Source organism: Coregonus clupeaformis, chromosome 38 (assembly GCF_020615455.1).
Source record: "Coregonus clupeaformis isolate EN_2021a chromosome 38, ASM2061545v1, whole genome shotgun sequence".
Taxonomy (NCBI): Eukaryota; Metazoa; Chordata; class Actinopteri; order Salmoniformes; family Salmonidae; genus Coregonus; species Coregonus clupeaformis.
In genome coordinates this window covers 4,615,345-4,638,659 of record NC_059229.1, presented here as the reverse complement: position 1 = coordinate 4,638,659, position 23,315 = coordinate 4,615,345, and the positions used below count along the sequence as shown (strand labels likewise).

At 44.2% G+C, this 23,315-nt stretch overlaps 1 protein-coding gene across 4 annotated transcripts; it reads right to left on the bottom strand.

The window, feature by feature from the left end:
- Positions 1-2,671: 2,671 nt before the first annotated feature.
- Positions 2,672-21,772, bottom strand: LOC121553837 (sarcalumenin). 4 transcript variants are annotated; one of them, XM_041867221.2, is made up of 10 exons: positions 21,692-21,772; positions 10,979-12,109; positions 8,757-8,858; positions 7,687-7,782; positions 6,839-6,955; positions 6,200-6,433; positions 5,683-5,804; positions 5,086-5,313; positions 4,428-4,634; positions 2,672-3,622 (listed from the first exon to the last, which is right to left on the bottom strand). In XM_041867221.2, the coding sequence occupies exons 1-10, from the start codon at positions 21,750-21,752 to the stop codon at positions 3,356-3,358; spliced, it is 2,565 nt and encodes an 854-aa protein (XP_041723155.2). In that variant the 5' UTR covers positions 21,753-21,772; the 3' UTR covers positions 2,672-3,355. The 4 variants fall into 4 exon arrangements, with proteins under 4 accessions (XP_041723155.2, XP_041723156.2, XP_041723157.2 ...); XM_041867222.2 differs by having other exon boundaries at positions 8,757-8,855; XM_041867223.2 differs by having other exon boundaries at positions 11,192-12,109.
- Between the last annotated feature and the right edge of the window lie 1,543 nt (positions 21,773-23,315).

Below are 23,315 nucleotides of genomic sequence, written 5' to 3'. Positions count from 1 at the left end.
CCTTAGGTGTACACATATCAATACATTTCAGTGTTTTTACAGTACATGCATTGTCATTGTTACACAGCTGTTACACACCTAGACCTATGCCCACACTAACAGAGTTGTGCCCGTAATTCCAACAGTCAGTGAAGTCATTGATTGCAGGTGCAAAAAAAAAGGCCTACCCTAGTCTAGTAGATAAAGTATGCACACCTATAATTGCCCTTAAGAGAACACTGATATCGTTTCTATAGTCACAGACAGATCTTTGTCTGATACGTCTACTTTGAAGGAGTGATAATACCTACACTTTGAGTCCAATAAAAATGGGTGGCCTCTTCCATTAGATGAACAACAATGTGTGTGTGGGTGTGGCTTTACTGATTTGCCTTTAGTCAGTCACTCATTACTTTAGGTCAAGGGTCATTGTACACAATGCACAGGAGCATATCACTCCTCCTGCCTGTAACACACACACACACACACACACACACACACACACACACACACACACATGGAACACGTGGAAAAACACACATGCAAGACTTATCTTTTTTTACTTCTGAAGGACTAGACCTACCTCCAGGAATTCTGCAGAATGTCCGACAGGAAAGTTGTCAAACACACACACACACACACCTGGAGCAGATTTCCTGCAGTATTCCTGTAGGACTTTTTTGAAAGGGTTGATTGGTTTAGTGTGGGTCACGCCCTAATCTATAATCCTTATAATATAGGTATTATAAAAAGACAGCCACACAAATGGCCAACACACACAAGCTTGGTTCCTCAATAACTGAGGGAGCGTCTTGGTCTGTGCACAGATGGACTTTTTATAGGACTAGATGGACTCAAATTGACACAAATTGGACTGATGGACTCAAATTGACTTTTTATTAGACTAAATTGACTCCTTATTTGCTAAAAACAGATATTCGGTAACTCAATTTATTGGGGATAGAGAGGATAACTGTGGTCCTCTGTAGCTCAATTGGTAGAGCATGGCGCTTGTAACGCCAGGGTAGTGGGTTCGATCCATGGGACCACCCATATGTAAAAATGTATGCACACATGACTGTAAGTCGCTTTGGATAAAAGCATCTGCTAAATGGCATATTATTATAACTTATTTGGATAGTGTAGTACTTCACTACACTATCCATCTTTACCTGAATGCATCCCAAATGGAAATCTATTCCCTATATAGTGCACTAGGTTTGAACAGGCCAGGGCCTTTTCTGTAGGGAATAGGGGGCCATTAACCCGGGTAATACCCATGGGGCGGCGCACAATTGGCCCAGCATCGTCCAGGGTAGGGTAGGGAATGGCCGGCAGGGATGTAGCTCAGTTGGTAGAGCATGGCATTTGCAAACGCCAGGGTTGTGGGTTCGATTCCCATGGGGGGCCAGTATGAAAAAATAAAATAATGGATGCACTCACTAACTGTAAGTCGCTCTGGATAAGAGTGTCTGCTAAATGACTAAAATGGAAATGTAATCATTTCCATTGAGTTCAGTTACCACCTGGTGGAATTCTGGTGCCACTGCAGTGTTTTAATGCAAAAGATGACTATGGCTGAAATGACACCTCATTGAAAAAAAAGTTTTTAACCCTTCCCTTATGTCCTGGTTAAATTTGAGTTAGAAATCACTCAAATACTATTTTACTTAATTTTTCCATCATGACCCTTCATCTACTTTCCTAAGGTTGTGTCTCAAACGTGTAAAAGACGTAACAACAACAACAACAATTAGACCCGGTACTGGAATAGTGACATCCATGATGTTCTGGGTCAATTTGACCTGTAATTTGACCTTGACCTTGGTCTATATAACTTTTTAACAGGTTGTCCTAGAAACAAGCTGAGGCGGAGCAACACTGCTCTGAAGTCAATTTGACCTTTGACCTTGACCTTTGTGCTAGAGACAAGTGGTATTCTGTGCAGTAAATATATATATATAGATATATATAGATATATCCATGACGATCACAAGGATATAAGTATGTTTTCCCTGTGATGTCTAGAGGCCGAGGGATAGTGATATGAAGTTTGGCTAAAAAGGAGCAAAAAATGTCATAATTCGATTGATTTACAACTTTGGTACAGTAATCAAACATTTGGCTCCAAATTTTGAACAGTTGGGTCTATCAACTCAGGGGAAAAAAGCATATGAAACATTCTCAGCAACTGGGAAATCCATTTTGGGGAGGTTAAAATCATATCTTTTTTGTAAGGTTAAAATCATATATTTTTTGTTAGGTTAAAATCATATCTTTTTGGGGAGGTTAAAATCCTATTGATGATCTAGATGTACTTACTGTACTTACTGTAACGGTGTAGGTTGAACCATACATAAGGATTAAAGACCTAATATTATGTACATCTGGTTTCTGTGTCTCAGACAGATGTGGCACCTTGCAGTGATGGGTGTGTTTCCAAGATGCTATGTGTGTGTGTGTGTGTGTGTGTACAGATTGTTTAGAACCACTCTGTGTGTTTGGCCTGGCTAACACTCCTTCACAAAGTAACAACAGAAGCATATCAATTATACATCATTGCTGGGGACAGGACGTTCCCTCTAGAATGTAGGCCCTACCCTTATTGGACAAAACATAAATTGGGTCTATTTTTTGTCTTTCTTTCTCCCCCCTTTTTCTCTCTAAAGAATTGACACAAGAATCTCGGTCGTCAATGGTATCTGAAGCTACAAGGATGAAATACAACTTTAATGACACTTTGACATGCAGCATATTGAGGCAAAGCTATAACAGGAAGAGAAGGCTACAGCCCATTTAACTGGCATCAATGTACAAATGCGATCTTACACAGCAATGACATACTGCACTAACAACGAAGATAAGCTGTAGTTTAGAACTGACAATAAAGACAATAGAATAGAATAGAATACAATAGATGAATACTGTAACTGATTGCTGGTATTTTTCCTCCTTGTCTACGGATGAAGAAGAAGAGAAAAACTTTAATAAATAAAATAGTAACAATCTGGCAAACAAACCGAAATAAAACAAACTCTTGTTTATATTTCCCTGTTTTCGTTTTGAGTTAAATAATAACACTTAGGAAGATAAGAGTCTCTGATTTAAATCATTTAAAAACGTGTTTCCGTTTTTCTCCAGTTGGATTATTTCTAATGGGCTTGTAAGGTTCCCATTTGCTTTATGTGGCTTCACTCCCCAGCTGTACATCTTTCCTCTCCTCCACCCATCCTCCATCCCATCCCTCTCTCCTCTCTTCCCCGTGTCCAGTCCAGACAAACTCAGAAGTGGAGTCACCCCAGTACAGCTTCTGGCTTCGGCCTCCTTTACTCCCCGTCCTCTTCTCTCCATCCATCCCTCTCTTCATCTCTCCTCCTCAATCCTTTCGCCAGCGGTTCTTGGGTTTTGCCTCAGGCAGTGGGGGTGGAGGGGCTGGGGCGGCCTTGGCTGGGGGTGGACTGTCTTTCTTGCCCAGGCTAATCAGGAGGGCAGGGAGCTCCACAGTGATAGCTTTCTCTATCTTGTCAATCAGACAGCCTGACGACCAGGAACAGAGGGAGGACAGCTGTTTAAAGCCTGATGGAGGGTTGATGCCGAAGAAGTCCTGGTAGGCTTCTTTGTCTGGCAGGTCGAACTTGCTCACCTGGAGAAATGGAGAACACACAAGTTCTATATATGTTGTACACATGTTGTTCCTGGTCCTCTTTTACGCTGCTGCTACTCTGTTTATTATCTATGCATAGTCACTTTAACTCTACCTACATTTTACATTACATTTTACATTTTAGTCATTTAGCAGACGCTCTTATCCAGAGCGACTTACAGTTAGTGCATACATTATTTTATCGAACCCACAACCCTGGCGTTGCAAACGCCATGCTCTACCAACTGAGCTACATCCCCTGCCGGCCAAATCCCTCCCCTACCCTGGACGACGCTGGGCCAATTGTGCGCGCCACCCCATGGGTCTGTACCTATGTACCTACATGTACATATTACCTCAATTACCTGGACTAACCTGTGCCCCCGCACATTGACTCTGTACCGGTACCCCCTGTATATAGCCTCCCTACTGTTATTTTATTTTACTGCTGCTCTTTAATTATTTTTTATTTATCTATTTTTTACATAACACATATTTTAGTGAAACATTTTTAACTGCATTGTTGGTTAAGGGCTTGTAAGTAAGCATTTCACTGTAAGGTCTACACCTGTTGTATCAGGCGCATGTGGCAAATAACATTTGATTATATTTTTTATATACATGTTAGTTATATACACACATTATATGTTATATGCACATTACTCATACACATTTAATACACACATTATATACACATTGTACACACTTTACATACACATTATACACACACTTTGCCTACCTTTAACACATGTTATATACTTATTACATACACACATTACACATACACACACACACTCTCCCTTACATTGGTCTTGGCCAAGATGGACTTGAAGATGTAGAACTTGTCAGGGTCTGAGACGATGTCCCTGAACACCTCGTCGGGGTCGCTGAACCAGCCCAGCTTCTCATGGTAGGTATGGAGGTAGCGATCTACCAGCAGGGCGTGGATTCTGACCCGGATGGCGTGCTGGCGGATGAAGGCTATCTTGTTCTCCAGCTGGTTCTCAATGACCTGAAGAAAAGGAGAAGGACATTATTGTCAATAGCGGAGGTGCATAAATATGGCGTCCCCCATGCACTTACCACAAATACCTTGTTCGCCGAATTGTACATCGCTCTCTGTGACTCTTTTTTTGTTGTTGTCATTAGCACAGTAAACATGATCCGAATTTTAGCTTCAAGATGCTGGGACCCCAAAAAAGTAGATTGTGCTGATTTACTGGCACATTGAACCATATCACTCGCCGTAGTTTAAAAACTCAGTGGATAGTGCTAAAACAATGACATCACATCTGCATTGTCATAGGTTTTAGGTGCATTGCTCAAGGGCACAACTGCAGGAGATGGTTGCTTCTCGAGCAGCAAGGTCTCCTCCCGTATAAAAAGCCATGGGCTGGTGTGTGCGTGTAATGTGTTGGTGTGTGTGTAAACTGTAATGTCTGTAGGTGAGGGTTGAGCTTCACCTGGTTGAGGTCTTCGAGGAGCGAGATCTCCTCCCGTATGAAGAGCTCTCGGCTGGTGTCGGCTGCGTAGTCTGTGGGCCAGAAAGAGCTAACGTAGACCCGGGGAGGCTCTGTGGCGTTGATGAGAGGAGCCATGGACCAGAACAGGGCGCCATAGACACGCATCAGGTCCTGGGAGGCCAGGTTGTCTGCCTTGTTCAGGATGATGCGGATCTGGGACTCGCGGCCCTGGAATGAATGAATGAATGAATTAATTAATTAATTAATGGATGGATGGATGGATCAATGAATGAATGAAGAAAACAGAGTTTAGAAAAGTTTATTAAAGTGTCACTCCCTTGCTAGGCCAAGACTGGCTGTATATTGGGAAATCTAAGGCACTTTGCTTTGCACCATAGACATAGAATTACTAGAATGAGAAAGGAATGTATTATTTTGTAATTTCAGTTGAGTTGACTGTTAATAAAGCACAAACTGAATACTGAACTTAATACTTTTGCTTCCTACTTTACTCTTATCGGTACACTCAATATGGCCGCCGGGCCACCCATCACATCCGTTCTAGTAATTATATTTCTATGCTTTACACTTCTTTACCTTCATCTGTTTGAACAGCGTCGCCAGCTCTCCACCCACGTCCAACTTGGTGGGGTCAAACATCAGGAAGATGAGGTCAGCACGGTCGATGAACCACTGACACACCTCGCTATAGGGGTAGCCTGGAGGGGGGGAGGGAGGTCGACCAATCAGAGGCTGTTTTACTCAAAGATTTGGTAGGATACAGTGAGTTAAGTATTTTTATCATTGCATTTTTGAGAATGTGTACGTGTGTGTGTTGCATGGAGTGTGTTACCATTCTGAGGATGTAGGACACAAATAGTTCAGGTGTGTGAATGGTTCAATGACACATTGTGTGTGTGTGTGTGTGTTTGTGTGTGTGCATGAGTGTGACTGTTAGTGAATCTCTGTCTGTTCTCCTCCCACCTCTCTCCTGCGGCTTGTGATTGTCACTTCACAGCATATAACACATATCTAAAGAGTGTATATGATCTATTACACATGGCTGTATTTGAGAGGTTAGTGTATGTATGTGTATGTGTGTTCTCCTCCCCACCTCTCTCCTGCTGCTTGCGGTTCTCAATAATCCCAGGTGTATCCACCAGGGTGACTCTCTCCAGCAGTTTATGGGGCATCTCAATCCCCACCAGCCTCTCCAGGAACCCCTGGCCAAACTTCTCCAGAGGAGAGAAGGACCTGGAGCTGTCGGCAGCCATCACGATGCCCTCCACCGAGCGGAACTTGTCACCGTGCATCACCACTGTGTACTCAGATGTAGTGGGCTCAGCACCTGGGAGAGAGGGAGGAAGCGGGCGAGAGGTGGTATGGAGAGAGAGGGGAAGAGGGGAGAGGTGGGAGGGAGATAGGGAGGGAGGGATGGTAGAACGTGTAAGAGAGAGATTAATATGAACAGCTATCCAAATAGTTAACTAAGAAAAGGAAGCAGTTGCATTGAGGCATGTTTGTATACCTCAGAGAAGTGGACTGGGAAGGGTGCAATAGATGACAGACCAGTAGTAGATAGACAAGATGTGGAATAGAGTGAATGATAAAGTCGAAAACCTTGTCTGCGGTGTAGACTGGTAAGAGGTGCAATGAGGGCTTTATAAATACATTTGATTGATTGACTGATTGTCAGAGTAGGGAGTTGGTCAGGTGAAACTCCAGGCCCAAGCTATGCGGCAGGTGCTCTTACCTGTGTAAAGTTGTTGTGGGGTACCGTGCACGCCCAGCAGGTAGTTGATCATGGAGGATTTGCCTACTGACCAGGGTCCCAGGAACAGCACCATGGGCTTGGAGGTGATCTCTCCATCTAGAGGGAGGAGAGAGATAGATAGACATATAGATAGAGTGAGATAGAGAGAGAGAGAGAGAGAGAGAGAGAGAGAGAGAGAGAGTGGGGGGGGTCACTTTTGTAGACTTTGTCAATGGTACACTTTGTCCCACAAGGGGGCGGTCATTGCATACATTACTGTACTATGAATGGAGCCCTCAATCTCTAACAAGCCTGGGTTAAGTGAGGCCTGGTCGCCCACACAAAGCTGTATTTATATGCTGATGCATACAAAGTCACTCTCTGGAGAGCTCCTGGTGCATTCGATTACTGGCAGGTGTATATGCAGTTAATTCATTTATTTATGTTTCATTGATTTGTCAAAGTCACCCAGCTGAGTTTCTTCAGGCGAAGGCACCAGAGACTAAGCTGGCACACAACTGTGTACAGTATTGCCCATTTGCCTGGGGAAACCCCAGTGCTAATGACAATGTCTGCAAGGACTGTTGGTAACTAGACTTATGCCTGTCTGTTTTTTCGGGGGGAAATGTAGCATTTTGTTGTTCTTTGTGCAACAGGTTGGTAATGAACAGATTGAAAAGGCTAATAGCTAATGGCTAAAGGCTAATATGCTAATACTAATAAACAAATCGGAACAATGCTAACCAGGCTAAAGCCTAATATGCTAAGACAACAGGTCAGTATAAAACAGATAGAACATGCTAATAGCTAATGGCTCAAGGCTAATGCTAAGTGGTTGGGCAGGCTACCTGTGACCTCGTGAGCTCTGAGCTCGTTGTACTTGTAGGCCATCTCCATGGGCTTGATGGCTGAGTGGTAGATGTGCTGCAGCTTCTTTATAGCAGCTGGAGAGGAGGAGAGGAGTGAGGGATGAGGAGAGGGTGAGGGGGGAGAGAGGAGAGGAGGAGAGAGGGATGAGGAGAGGATGAAGGGGGAAAGAAGAGGAGAGGAGAGGATTAGGGGGAGAGAGGAGGAGAGGAGGGAGGGAGAGAGGAAGAAGAGAGAGGGATGAAGAGAGGATGATAGAGAGAGGTGGAGAGAGGCAGTAGTAGCAGATGAAGAGAAGAGATGTTGAAAAGGAGAGAAACGGGTGGGAGAGAAGAGATGAGACGATACATTTTGCATGGTCATGGTAGTCATGCTAATATAATGGAGGCACCATGAATGAACTAACCTGACTCATGGTCATGGTAGCCATGGTAATATAATAGAGGCACCATGAATGAACTAACCTGACTCATGGTCATGGTAGTCATGGTAGTCATGGTAATATAATGGAGGCACCATGAATGAACTAACCTGACTCATGGTCATGGTAGTCATGGTAGTCATGGTAATATAATGGAGGCACCATGAATGAACTAACCTGACTCATGGTCATGGTAGTCATGGTAATATAATGGAGCCACCATGAATGAACTAACCTGACTCATGGTCATGGTAGTCATGGTAATATAATGGAGGCACCATGAATGAACTAACCTGACTCATGGTCATGGTAGTCATAGTAACCTGACTCATGTGAATGAGTCTTCATTGGCAGAGCAGAGCAGAGTGTATATTTTCTCTGATTAAAAAACTCCCCCAAGTCATATACTACTACCCCCCCAAGGTCCCCCTCTTTTTCTAAATTAATATTTTCTAGATTCCTTGCATCCTCTCCTCGCCTCCTTCTCAAAACACAATGGAGAAGAAGGTCCAAGGGGAGGGACCTTGGACCTTCTCCTACAATACGATTAAGGAGGTGGTGAGGTCGAATGTGAAGAATCGAGGAATGATGAATTGAGAAAAACTCAGGGCCTTACTTGTAACTCCTTACCTGCGAACTCAGGCGAGGGTTCGGCAGAAGTCAATTGGAGCGTCTCATCGATGTGGGAGCGGTCTCTGAGCTTTGGGGCCGGGGCTGCCTCCTCCACCACTGCTGATTGGAGGAAAAGCCTGTCAGTCAACTCCAAGGTCAGTCATCAGACCAAGGTCGAATCCAAACATGACATATCCATATCAATGACTCAGAAAGTTGAATTTACCCTGCATTACATGATGATGAGTATACCACCCCCCCCTTTGCCCTCAGAACAGCCTCAATTCATCGGGGCATGGATTCTACAAGGTGTCAAAAGCATTCCACAGGGATGCTGGCCCATGTTGACTCCAATGCCTCCCACAGTTGTCAAGTTGGCTGGATGTCCTTTGGGTGGTGGACCATTCTTGATACACACGGGCAACTGTTGAGCGTGAAAAACCCAGTAGCGTTGCAGTTCTTGACACAAATTGGTGTGATTGGCACGTACTACCATACCCCGTTCAAAGGCACTTTCACCCCCCCCATAAAAAAAAGAAGAAAAAAAGTGGTTGTCCCACTGGCTATCATAAGTTGAATGCACCAATTTGTAAGTCGCTGGATAAGAGCATCTGCTAAATGATGTAAATGTAATACACAATCCATGTCTTCATTGTCTCAAGGGTTAAAAATCCTTCTTTAACCTGCCTCCTCCCCTTCATCTACACTGATTGAAGTGGATTTAAGTGACATAAATAAGGGATCATAGCTTTCACCTGGTCAGTCTATGTCATGGAAAGAGCAGGTGTTCTTAATGTTTTGTATACTCTGTGTATGCTTGTAATATGCCATTTATAAGACACTTTTATCCAAAGCGACTTGCAGTACAGTGTGCATACATGCTTGTCCGTCATGTAGAACTGGGAATTGTGTCAGCTCTATTCATTACATTTCTATCTAAACGTTTCTGAACATTCAGAAAGAAATGTAATGTGTAGAACAGATTTAACTGTCTGTCATGTAGAACTGGGAATCATGTGAGCTCTATTCATTACATTTCTATCTGAACGTTTCACCTTTGATCTCCCCTGAACATGACACCAACTGACTTCCTGCCATGATAACAGAACACTGACTGACCACAGCATCTGTTGTGTGGCTCTGCAGCCATCCGTCCATGTTGTTATATCAGTGTCCATCTGCCCATCTATCTATCTCTCCCCTTCCTCCCTCTATTTCTGTCCTGGCCAGCTAGGGGTTATTCCTGATGCCACCATTAGCTACACATATCAGGTTCTGGGGCATGGCATGGGCCAGGGAGAGAGGAAGGGAGGGAGGGAGAGAGAGAGAGGAGGGGGGGGTAGGGAAGGAAGGAAGGAAGGAAGGAGAGGAGGGAGGGGAAGTGGTTAGAGAGAGAGAGAGAGAGAGAGAGAGAAAGCGCGAGAGAGAGAGAGAGAGAGAGAGAAAGGGTGGGATGGAGGGAGGGAAGGAAGGAAGGAAGGAAGGAAGGAAGGAAGGAAGGAAGGAAGGAAGGAAGGAGAGGAGGGAGGGGAAGTGGTTAGAGAGAGAGAGAGAGCGCGAGAGAGAGAGAGAGAAAGGGGGGGGATGGAGGGAGGGAAGGAAGAAAGGAAGGAAGGAAGGAAGGAAGGAAGGAAGGAAGGAAGGAAGGAAGGAAGGAAGGAAGGAAGGAAGGAAGGAAGGAAGGAAGGAGGGGAAAGGGAGGGGAAAGGGAGGGAGGGGAAGTGGTTAGAGAGAGGAGAGAGAAAGAATGAGAGAGAGATGGAGGTTTAGAGATAGGGGGATGAGAGTAAAAGAGTAGGTAGGGAGATACTGTAGGAGCCAGACCAGAGCCTATGTCTTTTATAGCTGGTGTCAACACTAAGGCAGCAAATGGCAGAGTGTCAGTCTCCTGATTACAGTACCACTCGCTCATCATGGCTTTGAATACACTTGAGTTGACACTGTAAGGTTGACATTGAAGAGCCATCAACATGGCTCTTAAGAGCTGACTGAAGTGTATTCAAAGCACTGTGAAGAAGAGAAGGGGAGATATAACAGGATCCTGAAACAAAACTCCATCTCTACAGTATGTAACTTAAAAGGGCTTGCCAGAGGTACTTTTAGCATGAGCAATCACATTTAGTATAGAAATAATAAATGTCAACACATTGATATAAACAAGCAAGTTTGTATCCAAATTGTTTGGACAATAATGTTTTTCTCATTCAAATTATAAATTTGAATAATGCAGTACTCTATACCTTTTGCTGGTGCTTCTGCCTTTGCTGGTACATCCTCCACTGTCACATCCTCAACAGGCGCCTCCTCAAAAACAGTCGCCTCCTCCTTAACAACAACAACAGGTGCCTCCTCTTCCACCACCGCCTCCTCCTCAAAAACATGTACCTCCTCCACAATAGCTGCCACCTCCTCCACCACCTCCTCCTCCTTCATCGCCTCCACAACCACCTCACCTACTTCTACAGGTTCTGGAGCTGCTTCCGCAGGTTCCGGAGTGGGTTCCAGAGCAGCTTCCTCTACAACAGGCTCTGTTTCTGGCTCTACTTCTACTACAGCCTCCTCTGGTTCTGGAGCCACCTCCTCGACCACCACCTCTGGCTCGGGTTCAACCACTTCAGATTCCACTACAGGTTCTGGCTCGGGTTCAACCAGCTTGGGTTCCAACACAGGTTCAGCCACTACTACTACTGCCTCCTCTACGGCCTCCTCTACGGCCTCCTCTACGGCCTCCTCTACGGCCTCCTCTACGGCCTCCTCAACCGCTACCTCCTCAACTGGTTCCTCTACTGCAGGTTCTTCTTCTACTGTTTCCTCTACTGCCTCTTTGACTACCTCCACTTCCTCCTCCATGGCCACAGCTTCCTCAACTGCTTCCTCTTCCTCTACAACCTCTTCTTCCTCGGCTTCAGGTTCTGCCTCAACCTCCTCTACAACCTCTTCTTCAGACGTGGAAGCTTCCTCCACTTTTTCCTCCTCAGACGAGGCAGCTTCCTCCACTGCTTCCTCCTCAGACGAGGCAGCTTCCTCCACTATCTCCTCTGATGCTTGGACCTCCTCTGAAGTCTCTGCAGACTCCACAGATTCTTCCTCAGCTATCACCTCCTCAGATGCAGCCTCCTCTTCCTCCTCCTCCTCCTCCTCGCTCGCTACCTCCTCCATGGGGACCTTCTCTGTGGAGGCTAGGGGCTCTTCTTTGGCCGATGTAGCAAGGCTTGGTGGAGGGTTACAGGACTGACACACAGAGCCTGGGGCCGGGGTGTCGTTGGAGGAGCTTTGGCCTCCATGGTCGTCTACGGAGTCACAGGAGAGGTCACAGGAGAGCGGCACGTGGAGATGCAGCTCATCAGGGCTGGAGGCCTCTACCACTAGGTCTGCAGAGACAGAGAGAGCGAGAGGTGAGTCTGTTAATGATAAAGATGTCAGTATAAAGAGAGAGAAGGGTTTAGGTCTGGTAATCACTGAACGGCCATGTTAGAAAAGACAACAGCCTCTCTGTTATTGAGCATGGTTTAATTTCTATAACTTTCTATAAGTTACAGTTCAATTAATACAATTGGAGACCTCTAACACTTCTGTATTGATTTGACACACAAGGAGCGGCATTAAAGGATTTATAATCATCATGATGATGTGGCAAGTTACAATTTGCTTTTTGAAAGTCTGATATTTTGAAAACTTGATTGCTGAACTTCATCAACAGTGGAATAATGAAGAAAATACCAAAATATAGTTTTTCAGTAGATTACTCCTTTAATCTTCTTGTAAAGCATAGAAGCATTGGCTCCAAACATCTTATTGAATCAACTTACATGTACAGATATACAGACATTATGGATAAACCCAATTGCTCGCTTTATCCAAAATAGCCCTTATTCATCACACTGGACACTTTCACAGCCACTATTTATTTTCCTGCATCAACGCCTGTCTGTCCAGAACAGACTTGGTGTGTGACTGTTTGTAATGCCAAGAGCAGATTGAATACTCAACACTCTCTCCGATTGCCACGCTCAGATTTCAGCTCCTTGAATGGAGATGCTTAGGCTAAGGCACAGACTATTTGAGGGGAGCAGACATAGGTAAAGACAGCACTGTAGAGACAGACTCCGACAATGAACCCTGTGTCAGGAAGTCATATTATTACATGTCAAAATGATGTCACTCTGGGAACTCTGTTCCTACGCGTTCTCTCCCAATTGTACTCCTGTTTAGACTGCATGTTTGTAGACAGTGAAATCTGAGCTAGCTACAGTAATGTAAATCTATGAAAGTAGCCATGGATATTAAAGTAACCTCTGACACAGAATAGCTAGGAGACCTGGGTTAGACCCGAGTTAGAACCCCAGTCCGTCACACATACACATGACAGTGTGTACTCACTAGGAATGTAATCTTGTGTTTTGTTGTCGGTTGTAATGCTGACAATGCCCAGAGGAGGTGATAAATGGGCATAGCTCACACACACACACACACAGGAGGTGATGACCGACCGATCATGAGCAGTAAATTGTTTATTCGTGAATCAGAGCCCAGAATAGGAAGCCCATGGAGAGAACACACAGAGAGTACAGAGAGTCCCATTTGTGTACCATGGACAGTCATGGACAGTCACACGGGTGTTAAGCTTTCTGCCCTGACCCATTTGATCAATGTGTGTGTTAACATTGACATTGGGCCGGTAGAAGAAGCTAGTATCATTCTTCCTGTCTGCAAGTCAAGGATTCTGCAGAAACCATTAGATCAAATCCATCATGTATAAGACGTTAGCATACACAGTCACAAACTCCTATGACGCCATAGGTTAGCCTATAGCTTGGCGATTAGTCGCTAGCTGCTAGCATTGGTCAACAAGATGTGCCACCTCTTCTTAGAAGAATAGGGAATCACACAGCACAGATGAGAATAACACAGCACACCTAAACACCTGTGTCATCATCACCATACAACCATGTTAGCCTTTCGCTTAGCAATTAGCCGCTTGGCACTAGCAGTGGGCAATGAGACTGCATGTGCCATGTTAGCCTTTTGCTAGCAATTAGCCTGTTGGCGCTAGCAGTGAGCAATGCAGCTCATATCAGCCAAGTTTTGTCAGCCATTGAAGGTGAGAATCACACTGCAGCTGTCCATGCCATGGATACAACCTGATCTATGCCGCTGCCTTGAAACATGAACCTGCAGACATACACATAGAGCCCATTCACCACCATACTATGTCCAACTGTGCCCCACTACACATCCCACTACAGGCCGTTCTAACCGGACTGCTAAGACCTCACAGGGTGGTATTTAGCCAGTTGGGGACATGTGTGATGACGTATGTTCCTTTGTGGTCCTTTAGGTCCATAGCATCCCCACTTAACTGTTTAGGGAGTTTGTGTAACATGGAAGGAGGGTGCCCGTGCCCATGTATGTTTTGAACGGCAACTGTAAATAAATATATTTTGGAGCTCTATAACTTCGAGCCCGGGTCTTCTAAAGGCCACAAGTCCGTATTAGCACTCTGAGCTAAAGCCTAGGCATCAGCCAGGGGAGCTAACAAGAGTTTTCAGGTCCATGGTTCTGAACCTGACTGATATAGTCCTATAGGCCTTTTAGCTGAACAAATGACCCCTCCATTACAGTTTCCTGTTGACCTGAACTCATCTAGCCACTGAAAGCAGACAGAGGATACATTTCATATTCTGAAGTTACATTTTTTTAAGTCCTTCTACTCGTGTAACTATTCGCGGTATGCATTAACCTCGGACGTCCAGGCTTTGCTCACGTTGCCTGTGACAGAGGCTAGGCATGCGTTACAAACCAACAGCACCACATCCTGACCGTCAGTCAGATAGCATTACTTCAAAAACGGGGCTGTAAAAAGCCACCGTCTGCGTACCAAATGGCACCCTATTCCGTACATATGGGCCCTGGTCAAAAGCAGTGCACTAAATAGGGTATAGGGTATAGGGTGTTGAGTCCGTCACACTCTGGCAAAGCCTGAAAGCACATGGATTTCCAGGGCTCTGATCACAGATCTCCCCGGACAAGGAGAGGGCATCACTGATCTATCCGATCGGTAAGCAGTGTCCTATTCGGCAAGAGTGTAGCGCAAGTAACATTAAGGTCATAGGTTGAATTCCTGCGTGATCAGATAATGTAAGTCACTGTGGATAAAAGCATCTGCTAAGTTGCATATTTATTTATGTATGTATTTAGATAGGCCCACTCCTACAGCCTATTTGTCCTGCAGCACCAGTCTGCCACAAACAGGGGGCGGTAATGGGTGATAAGAAGAACACGAGAGGTGTTTCTCTCTCACCCCTGGCATTCAATGTAGCCTTTGGCTTGCTGACCCCCAGTCATAAACAGTCTCCCACCGACTTAAGTGTACCCTGGGTGTCCCTAATTAAATAAAACCAACGAGATGGGGAGTGTGTGTGTTAGAGAAAGAGAGAGAGAGCGCAAGAGAGCATGTGTGTGTGTGCTGAAGGTGGGTGGGTGTGTGTGTGAGAAGTACTTGGAAGGCAATGTGATAGGAAATCCAGAGGGGCCAAATGAAATGCTCACTGCCGCCCTCGCGGGTTGGATGGCACCCATAGACATAGTGCGTCGTCGATTGTCTGTCTGTGTGTGTGTGTGTGTGTATGTGACGAGATGTGAATTGGACGGCATCCATAGACATAGTCCGACAGCGTCGTCAGTCGTCTGCACAGTTACATGAACGTGTGTACGGACGGCAAGAATTTGAATGGTGTAACGTTGTCAGGTTACCAGCATTGATACAACATTAGGTAACGGGGTCAAACATTAACGAGAGACCGTTTGTTTGTTTATGTTGACTTAATATATATTTTTAAACTACTTTTCCCTTTAAGGGCCACTATAATCATTGAATGAAGATTATGTGGTAAAGACATGGAGCTAAGCAATAGCAATAGCCTGGACAGTCATGACTTAAACCGACCAAATATCCAAATGTTGATCCCGTTTTCAGAAATAGAAAAATTTGTTTGTTGATACAGGTATTCCACAGGATCGTATTTGGTAGCAGCCAAGTAGCTTAATTTAATTAGAGTTAACGCAGTTAGGGAGATGGAGGGAGGGAAAGAGGGATGGAGGGACGGGAGAATGAAGAGACTCCATATGGGAATGATCGCTGGGGTTTTTCCCCTAAGCTTAGATAAAGATCACTGTAAAAGTTCAGCAGCAGGGAAAGAAAGAGAGAGAGAGAGAGACAGAGAGACTGTCACGTTCGTTCATGAACGAGAAGGACCAAGGCGCAGCGTGATATGCCAACATGTTTATTTAACGAATAAACACAACGACAAAACAATAAACTAACGATATGTGATGTCCTAAGGTACACACAACAAACCTCACACGGAACAAGATCCCACAACCCACTAGTGCCCATAAGCTGCCTAAGTATGGTCCCCAATCAGAGACAACGAGCGACAGCTGCCTCTGATTGAGAACCACACCGGCCAACATAGATCTAGACATACTAGATCTAAACATAGAAAATACAACATAGGAAAACACAACAAGGAAAATACAAACCCTGACTCAACATATAAGCGTCCTCTGAGTCAGGGCGTGACAGAGACAGAGAGAGCGAGAGAGTGAGAGAAAGAGAGAGGAGTAGGAGGGAGAGAAGGGGGGGTTGAGAGAGAGACAGTGAAAGAGAAAAGAGATGAGAGATAGGAGACATAGAAGGTGATGAGAGAGAGAGATAGAGCATATAATAGATCATACAGTATGGTATAGCATATATATGGGATGTATACCATAGGATACCCTAATAATATTGACTAATGTACAGTACCTGTCACAATAGAACATTTACTGGACTAGGATTAACCAGCTTTTAGACCTCACTCTGTGCTTGTCACGATTATTTTAGCAATCAAACAAACATAGCACAAATAGGCTGTTGCATTGTAATCCTGTTAATATACAGTTATATAACACCGGACAGTGAGCCTGTTCCTGGTTGGTCTCCAGCCCCAAGACCCTGCCCTGGCAGTGTGAGTACCCAGGCAGAGTACATCAAAGTGGGGATGGAGTGGGACAGGTGCCTGGGGCATGGTGCCTGGGTCCTACTGGTCTCAATCAGGGATATGAATAGATCTACAATGAGTCAGATGGAGGAATGGAAAGCTGCTATATTCAGGAGGAGTGACGTTGTCCTTCCCTGACGATTGTCACTGATTGTCACCGGCCTTGACGACAGCCTTATTGCGCATATGCACAGCAACGCTCACTAATACGGACAAGCAAACACGCAAGCACGCTCCCTACTTCAACACGTTATCCCTCTGTCTCTCTTTCTCACACACACACACACACACACACACACACACACACACACACACACACACACACACACACACACACACACACACACACACACACACACACACACACACACACACCACAGCTGCTGTCACTCTAGGGCAGGGTTTCCCAAACTCGGTCCTGGGACCCCCTGGGTGCACGTTCTGGTTTTTGCCCTAGCGCTACACAGCTGATTCAAATAACCAACTCATCATCAAGCTTTGATTATTTGAATCAGCTGTACTAGGGCAAAAACCAAAACATGTACCCAGGGGGGGCCCCAGGACCGAGTTTGGGAAACCCTGTTCTAGGGGGCTCTAGCTCTGTCACTATCATAAGGTATTTCTGTTGCGGCGTCCATATAGGGGCACCCATTATCAGGATGCACTGCCCAACAGACAGGCTGCTACTGAACACTGCTATAGTCTGTCTATAGCACCACTTTGTCCCAGCGTGTGTGTGTGTGTGTGTGTGTGTCCTGTTATAGCACTGGGGGCATCCCCTACACATGGACTACTGACTATCTGCAACTGCAGCTTATCAAGCTGTGCAGACACAAATAGGTTTGCAGAACTACAGAGAAATGGCTTTTGCATTTAGAATATCAAATGCATGGACTACATTGTACATAGTCTTTGGCAAACCCCACGGAACCCTATTGTAGTAAGGCTGCAAACAGACCCACACTGGCAGTGGGTGTATCTATGAGTCTCTGTGGCATTTTTATGGTGTCTGGTTACAGCAGCACACTCACTAAGGCTCCAGCCACCTGACTAACTATGGAGGCCTGGAAGGTACAGGGATTAAGTGACAGCAAGGACAAGCAAGGGTATCCCCCCCAAGCCTGGGACAGCCATAGACATACACAGTCTATATACCTCCACAGTCAGCCAGCCTGGGTCAGCCATAGACATACACAGTCTATATACCTCCACAGTCAGCCAGCCTGGGACAGCCATAGACATACACAGTCTATATACCTCCACAGTCAGCCAGCCTGGGACAGCCATAGATATACACCATCTACAGTACCAGTCAAAAGTTTGGACACATCTACTCATTCAAGCGTTTTTCTTCATTTTTTACTATTTTCTACATTGTAGAATAATAAGTGAAGACATCACAACCATGAAAAAACACATGTAGTAACCCAAAAATATATTTTAGATTTTAGATTCTTCAAAGTAGCCACCCTTTGCCTTGATGACAGCTTTGCACACTCTTGGCATTCTCTCAACCAGCTTCACCTGGAATGCTTTTCAAACAGTCTTGAAGGAGTTCCCACATATGCTGAGCACTTGTTGGCTGCTTTTCCTTCACTCTGCGGTCCAACTCATCCCAAACCATCTCAATTGGGTTGAGGTCAGCGATTGTGGAGGCCAGGTCATCTGATGCAGCACTCCATCACTCTCCTTCTTGGTCAAATAGCCCTTACACAGCCTGGAGGTGTGATGGGTCATTGTCCTGTTGAAAAACAAATTATATTCCCACTAAGCGCAAACCAGATGGGATGGCATACCGCTGCAGAATGCTGTGGTAGCCATGCTGGTTAAGTGTGCCTTGAATTCTAAATAAATCACAGACAGTGTCACCAGCAAAGCACCCCCACACCATCACACCTCCTCCTCCATGCTTCACGGTGGGAACCACACATGCGGAGATCATCCGTTCACCCACTCTGCATCTCACAATGACACGGCGGTTGGAACCAAAAATCTTGAATTTAGACTGATTAGACCAAAGGACAGATTTCCACCGGTCTAATGTCCATTGCTCATGTTTCTTGGCTCAAGCAAGTCTCTTCTTCTTATTGGTGTCCTTTAGTAGTGGTTTCTTTGCAGCAATTCGACAATGAAGGCCTGATTCACGCAGTCCCCTCTGAACAGTTGATATTGAGATGTGTCTGTAACTGTGAAGCATTTATTTGGGCTGCAATTTCTGAGGCTGGTAACTCTAATGAACTTATCCTCTGCAGCAGAGGTAACTCTGGGTCTTCCTTTCCTGTGGCGGTCCTCATGAGAGACAGTTTCATCATAGCGCTTTCATCACAGCGCTTTAAACTTTAAAAGTTCTCGAAATATTCCGGATTGACTGACCATCATGTCTTAAAGTAATGATGGACTGCCGTTTCTCTTTGCTTATTTGAGCTGGTCTTACCATAATATGGACTTTCACCAAATAGGGCTATATTCTGTATACCCCCCTACCTTGTCACAACACAACTGATTGGCTCAAACACATTAAGAAGGAAAGAAATTCCACAAATTAACTTTTAAGAAGGCACACCTGTTAATTGAAATGAATTCCAGGTGACTACCTCATGAAGCTGGTTGAGAGAATGCCAAGCGTGTACAAAGCTGTCATAAGGCAAAGGGTGGCTACTTTGAAGAATCTCAAATTATTATTATTATTATTATAAAATATATTTTGATTTGTTAAACACTTCTTTGGTTACTGCATGATTCCATATGTGTTATTTCATAGTTTTGATGTCTTCACTATTATTCTACAATGTAGAAAATAGTAAAAACAAAGAAAAACCCTTGAATGAGTAGATGTGTCAAAACCTTTGACTGGTACTGTATATATATGTACAGTGGTTTGCGAAAGTATTCACCCCCCTTGGCATTTTTCCTATTTTGTTGCCTTACAATCTGGAATTAAAATTGATTTTGGGGGGGTTTGTATCATTTGATTTACACAACATGCCAACCACTTTGAAGATGCAAAATATTTTTTATTGTGAAGCAAATAAGAAATAAGACAAAATAACAGAAAACTTGAGCGTGCATAACTATTCACCCCCCCAAAGTCAATACTTTGTAGAGCCACCTTTTGCACCAATTACAGCTGCAAGTCTCTTGAGGTAGGTCTCTATAAGCTTGGCACATCTAGCCACTGGCATTTTTGCCCATTCTTCAAGGCAAAACTGCTCCAGCTCCTTCAAGTTGGATGGGTTCCGCTGGTGTACAGCAATCTTTAAGTCATACCATAGATTCTCAATTGGATTGAGGTCTGGGCTTTGACTAGGCCATTCCAAGACATTTAAATGTTTCCCTTTCAACCACTCGAGTGTTGCTTTAGCAGTATGCTTAGGGTCATTGTCCTGCTGGAAGGTGAACCTCCGTCCCAGTCTCAAATCTCTGGAAGACTGAAACAGGTTTCCCTCAAGAATTTCTCTGTATTTAGCGCCATCCATCTTTCCTTCAATAATGACCAGTTTCCCAGTCCCTGCCGATGAAAAACATCCCCACAACATGATGCTGCCACCACCATGCTTCACTGTGGGGATGGTGTTCTCGGGGTGATGAGAGGTGTTGGGTTTGCGCCAGACATAGCGTTTTCATTGATGGCCAAAAAGCTCAATTTTAGTCTCATATGACCATAGTCCATAGGTTTGGGGAGTCTCCCACATGCCTTTTGGCGAACACCAAACGTGTTTGCTTATTTCTTTCTTAAAGCAATGGCTTTTTTCTGGCCACTCTTCTGTAAAGCCCAGCTCTGTGGTGTGTACGGCTTAACGTGGTCCTATGGACAGATACTCCAACCTCCGCTGTGGAGCTTTGCAGCTCCTTCAGGGTTATCTTTGGTCTCTTTGTTGCCTCTCTGATTAATGCCCTCCTTGCTAGGTCCATGAGTTTTGGTGGGCGGCCCTCTCTGGGCGGCCCTCTCTTGGTGCCATATTATTTCAAGTTTTTAATAATGGATTTAATGGTGCTCTGTGGGATGTTCAAAGTTTCTGATATTTTTCTTATAATCCAACCCTGATTTGTACTTCTCCACAACTTTGTCCCTGACCTGTTTGGAGAGCTCCTTGGTCTTTATGGTGCCGCTTGATTGGTGGTGCCCGTTGCTTAGTGGTGTTGCAGACTCTGGGGCCTTTCAGAACAGGTGTATATATACTGAGATCATGTGGCACTTAGATTGCACACAGGTGGACTTTATTTAACTAATTATGTGACTTCTGAAGGTAATTGGTTGCACCAGATCTTATTTAGGGGCATCATAGCAAAGGGGGTGAGGTGAATACATATGCACGCACCACTTTTCCATTATTAATTTTTTAGACTTTTTTGAAACAAGTTATTTTTTTAATTTCACTTCACCAATTTTTACTATTTTGTGTATGTCCATTACATGAAATCCAAATAAAAATCAATTTAAATTACAAGGTGTAATGCAACAAAATAAAAAAAACGCCAAAGGGGGATGAATACTTTTGGAAGGCATTGTAATAGCATTGAGGTATGAATAATGATACAATAGATAAGTGATAATAATGAAATAAATGCTCAATTCCTCATTTTTCAAATGAAATAAAGTTGTATTTCTACATCCCCATGACCATGTTCTCATGATCAGCCTTTCACACACTCTTGCCAACAGTCTACTACTCTCTCTCTCAATCTCAAGTAAGACTCAGGATGCAAGTGGCATTCATATTCAATTAATATCACAAACCCTCGTATAGGGTCTGCACTGCAGCCATTGGCATTTCCATTCATTCAAAGAATCTGACATTCATATGTCCCCCTCGCCCTCTTTCTGAGCAAAGGAACATGCCCATCTACAGTAATAAAAACTTAATGGACTAATTCGTTTTCTTCTTTTAATCTTAATTGATGTAATCTTACCTGCAGCGACCAGGACGAGCAGGGAGAGCAAGCAGCACACAGAGACCTGTAGAGGCTTCATTTTGGCTGCCAGGGGCCTCCCTCCTCTACCAGCAGTTATATATACCCCTCTGGATAAAGGTCAAAGGGCGTGCCAAGGAAGGAGGGGCCTGGTAATGTCACAGGCAGCAACTACACCCGCGTCAGCCATTCCGTGTCTAAGTAGAGGGCTCTGGGAGGGTGGCTAATGTAAGTCAATGGTAATGTCACACAGCAGCAACTGCACATGTGTCTAAAGCGACACAAATAATGTCTATAGCGAAAGGAATGGGGGGATACCGAGTCAGTTGTACAACTGAATGCATTCAACTGAAATGGGACATAACTTTGATGGGTTTATTGTTTAAACTAGCTGCCACCACCTCTTTAATCTAGCGGAGTTGTAACCCTAAACCTTTACAAGATTAAAATAAGACTAACACTGGGGGTCTGGGATGAAGAATAGGTATAAATCAAATCAAAGCAAACTTTAAATGCACTTTGAGTGAAGTTTGGTTTGATCCTATTCTTTGGCTTTGATTCTTGGTTGGGATGGAGACGTGAATCCAACATATAAACTATTAATTTGTAGACAAACTGGAATTTGTTGACAACCAAACACAATTCAATATCACTTTTGCAATACAGTAAATAGGCTATTAACTTGTCGACAAGTTAACAGATGATATGTTGGATTCACGTCTCCAAATAAACCAAAAATACAATTTAGATAATAGGATTATGCCAGTGGTTCATATGAAACTATCCAAGCATTAGATATCCTTTAAATGTTGATATTTGGTTGTGTTGTCAACCAAACACAATTGAATAATATTTTTGTAATACAGTAAATAGCATAAAGTTAAGGCTATCTTACAAACAGTATTAATTCAACCTTGAGTAACACATCCATGGCCACATTGAGGTTAACCTACTGTAAAATTAAAAAAACAAGTGTTTGTCATAAATCCTATCTGCATCCCAAATGGCACCCAACTCCCTATATAGTGCACTACTTTTAAATTGTGTATTTATTCCTAGCGTTATATTTATATCTTTAAATGTTTTTCTCTGCATTATTGAGAAGGGCCCGTAAGTAAGCATTTCACTGTTAGTCTAAACCTGTTGTTTACAAAGCATGTGACAAATAAAATTATGATTTGACTTACATTTGACCACAGCCATATGGGCCCTGGTCAAAAGTAGTGTACTTTATAGGGAATAGGGTGCCAGCAGGTAGCCTAGCCATTAAGAGAGTTGGGCTAGTAACTGAACGGTCACTGGTTTAAATCCCTGAGCCGGCAAGGTGAAAAAAATCTACCGTTATGCCCTTGAGTAAGGCAGTTAACCCCAAACAACAACTGCTCCCCAGGCGCCGATGACGTTGATTTCCCCCACTAATGGTTAGGTTAGGATTGGGGGAGCCGACACTGATCCTAGAGCTGTACCTAGGGGAAACTTCAACAAGCGCTCTAAGAATGCTGGGGGATTCTAGAATGTTAGTCACTTAAACAGCACCCCCTAGTGGACATAAGTGGAACATGTCAACTTAGAATGGGTGACGCTTTACTTGGATGATGAACTTACAGGTACTTAAAGGTCCAAT

Coding starts and splice junctions, on each gene's coding strand:
- LOC121553837 (XM_041867221.2), bottom strand. CDS start 21,752: ATGAAGCCTCTACAGGTCTCTGTGTGCTGCTTGCTCTCCCTGCTCGTC. Junction 8,859..10,978: donor GGCAGAAGCACCAGCAAAAG/GTATAGAGTACT, acceptor TCCTCCAATCAG/CAGTGGTGGAGGAGGCAGCC. Junction 6,434..6,838: donor CCCACAACAACTTTACACAG/GTAAGAGCACCT, acceptor CCTCTCTCCCAG/GTGCTGAGCCCACTACATCT.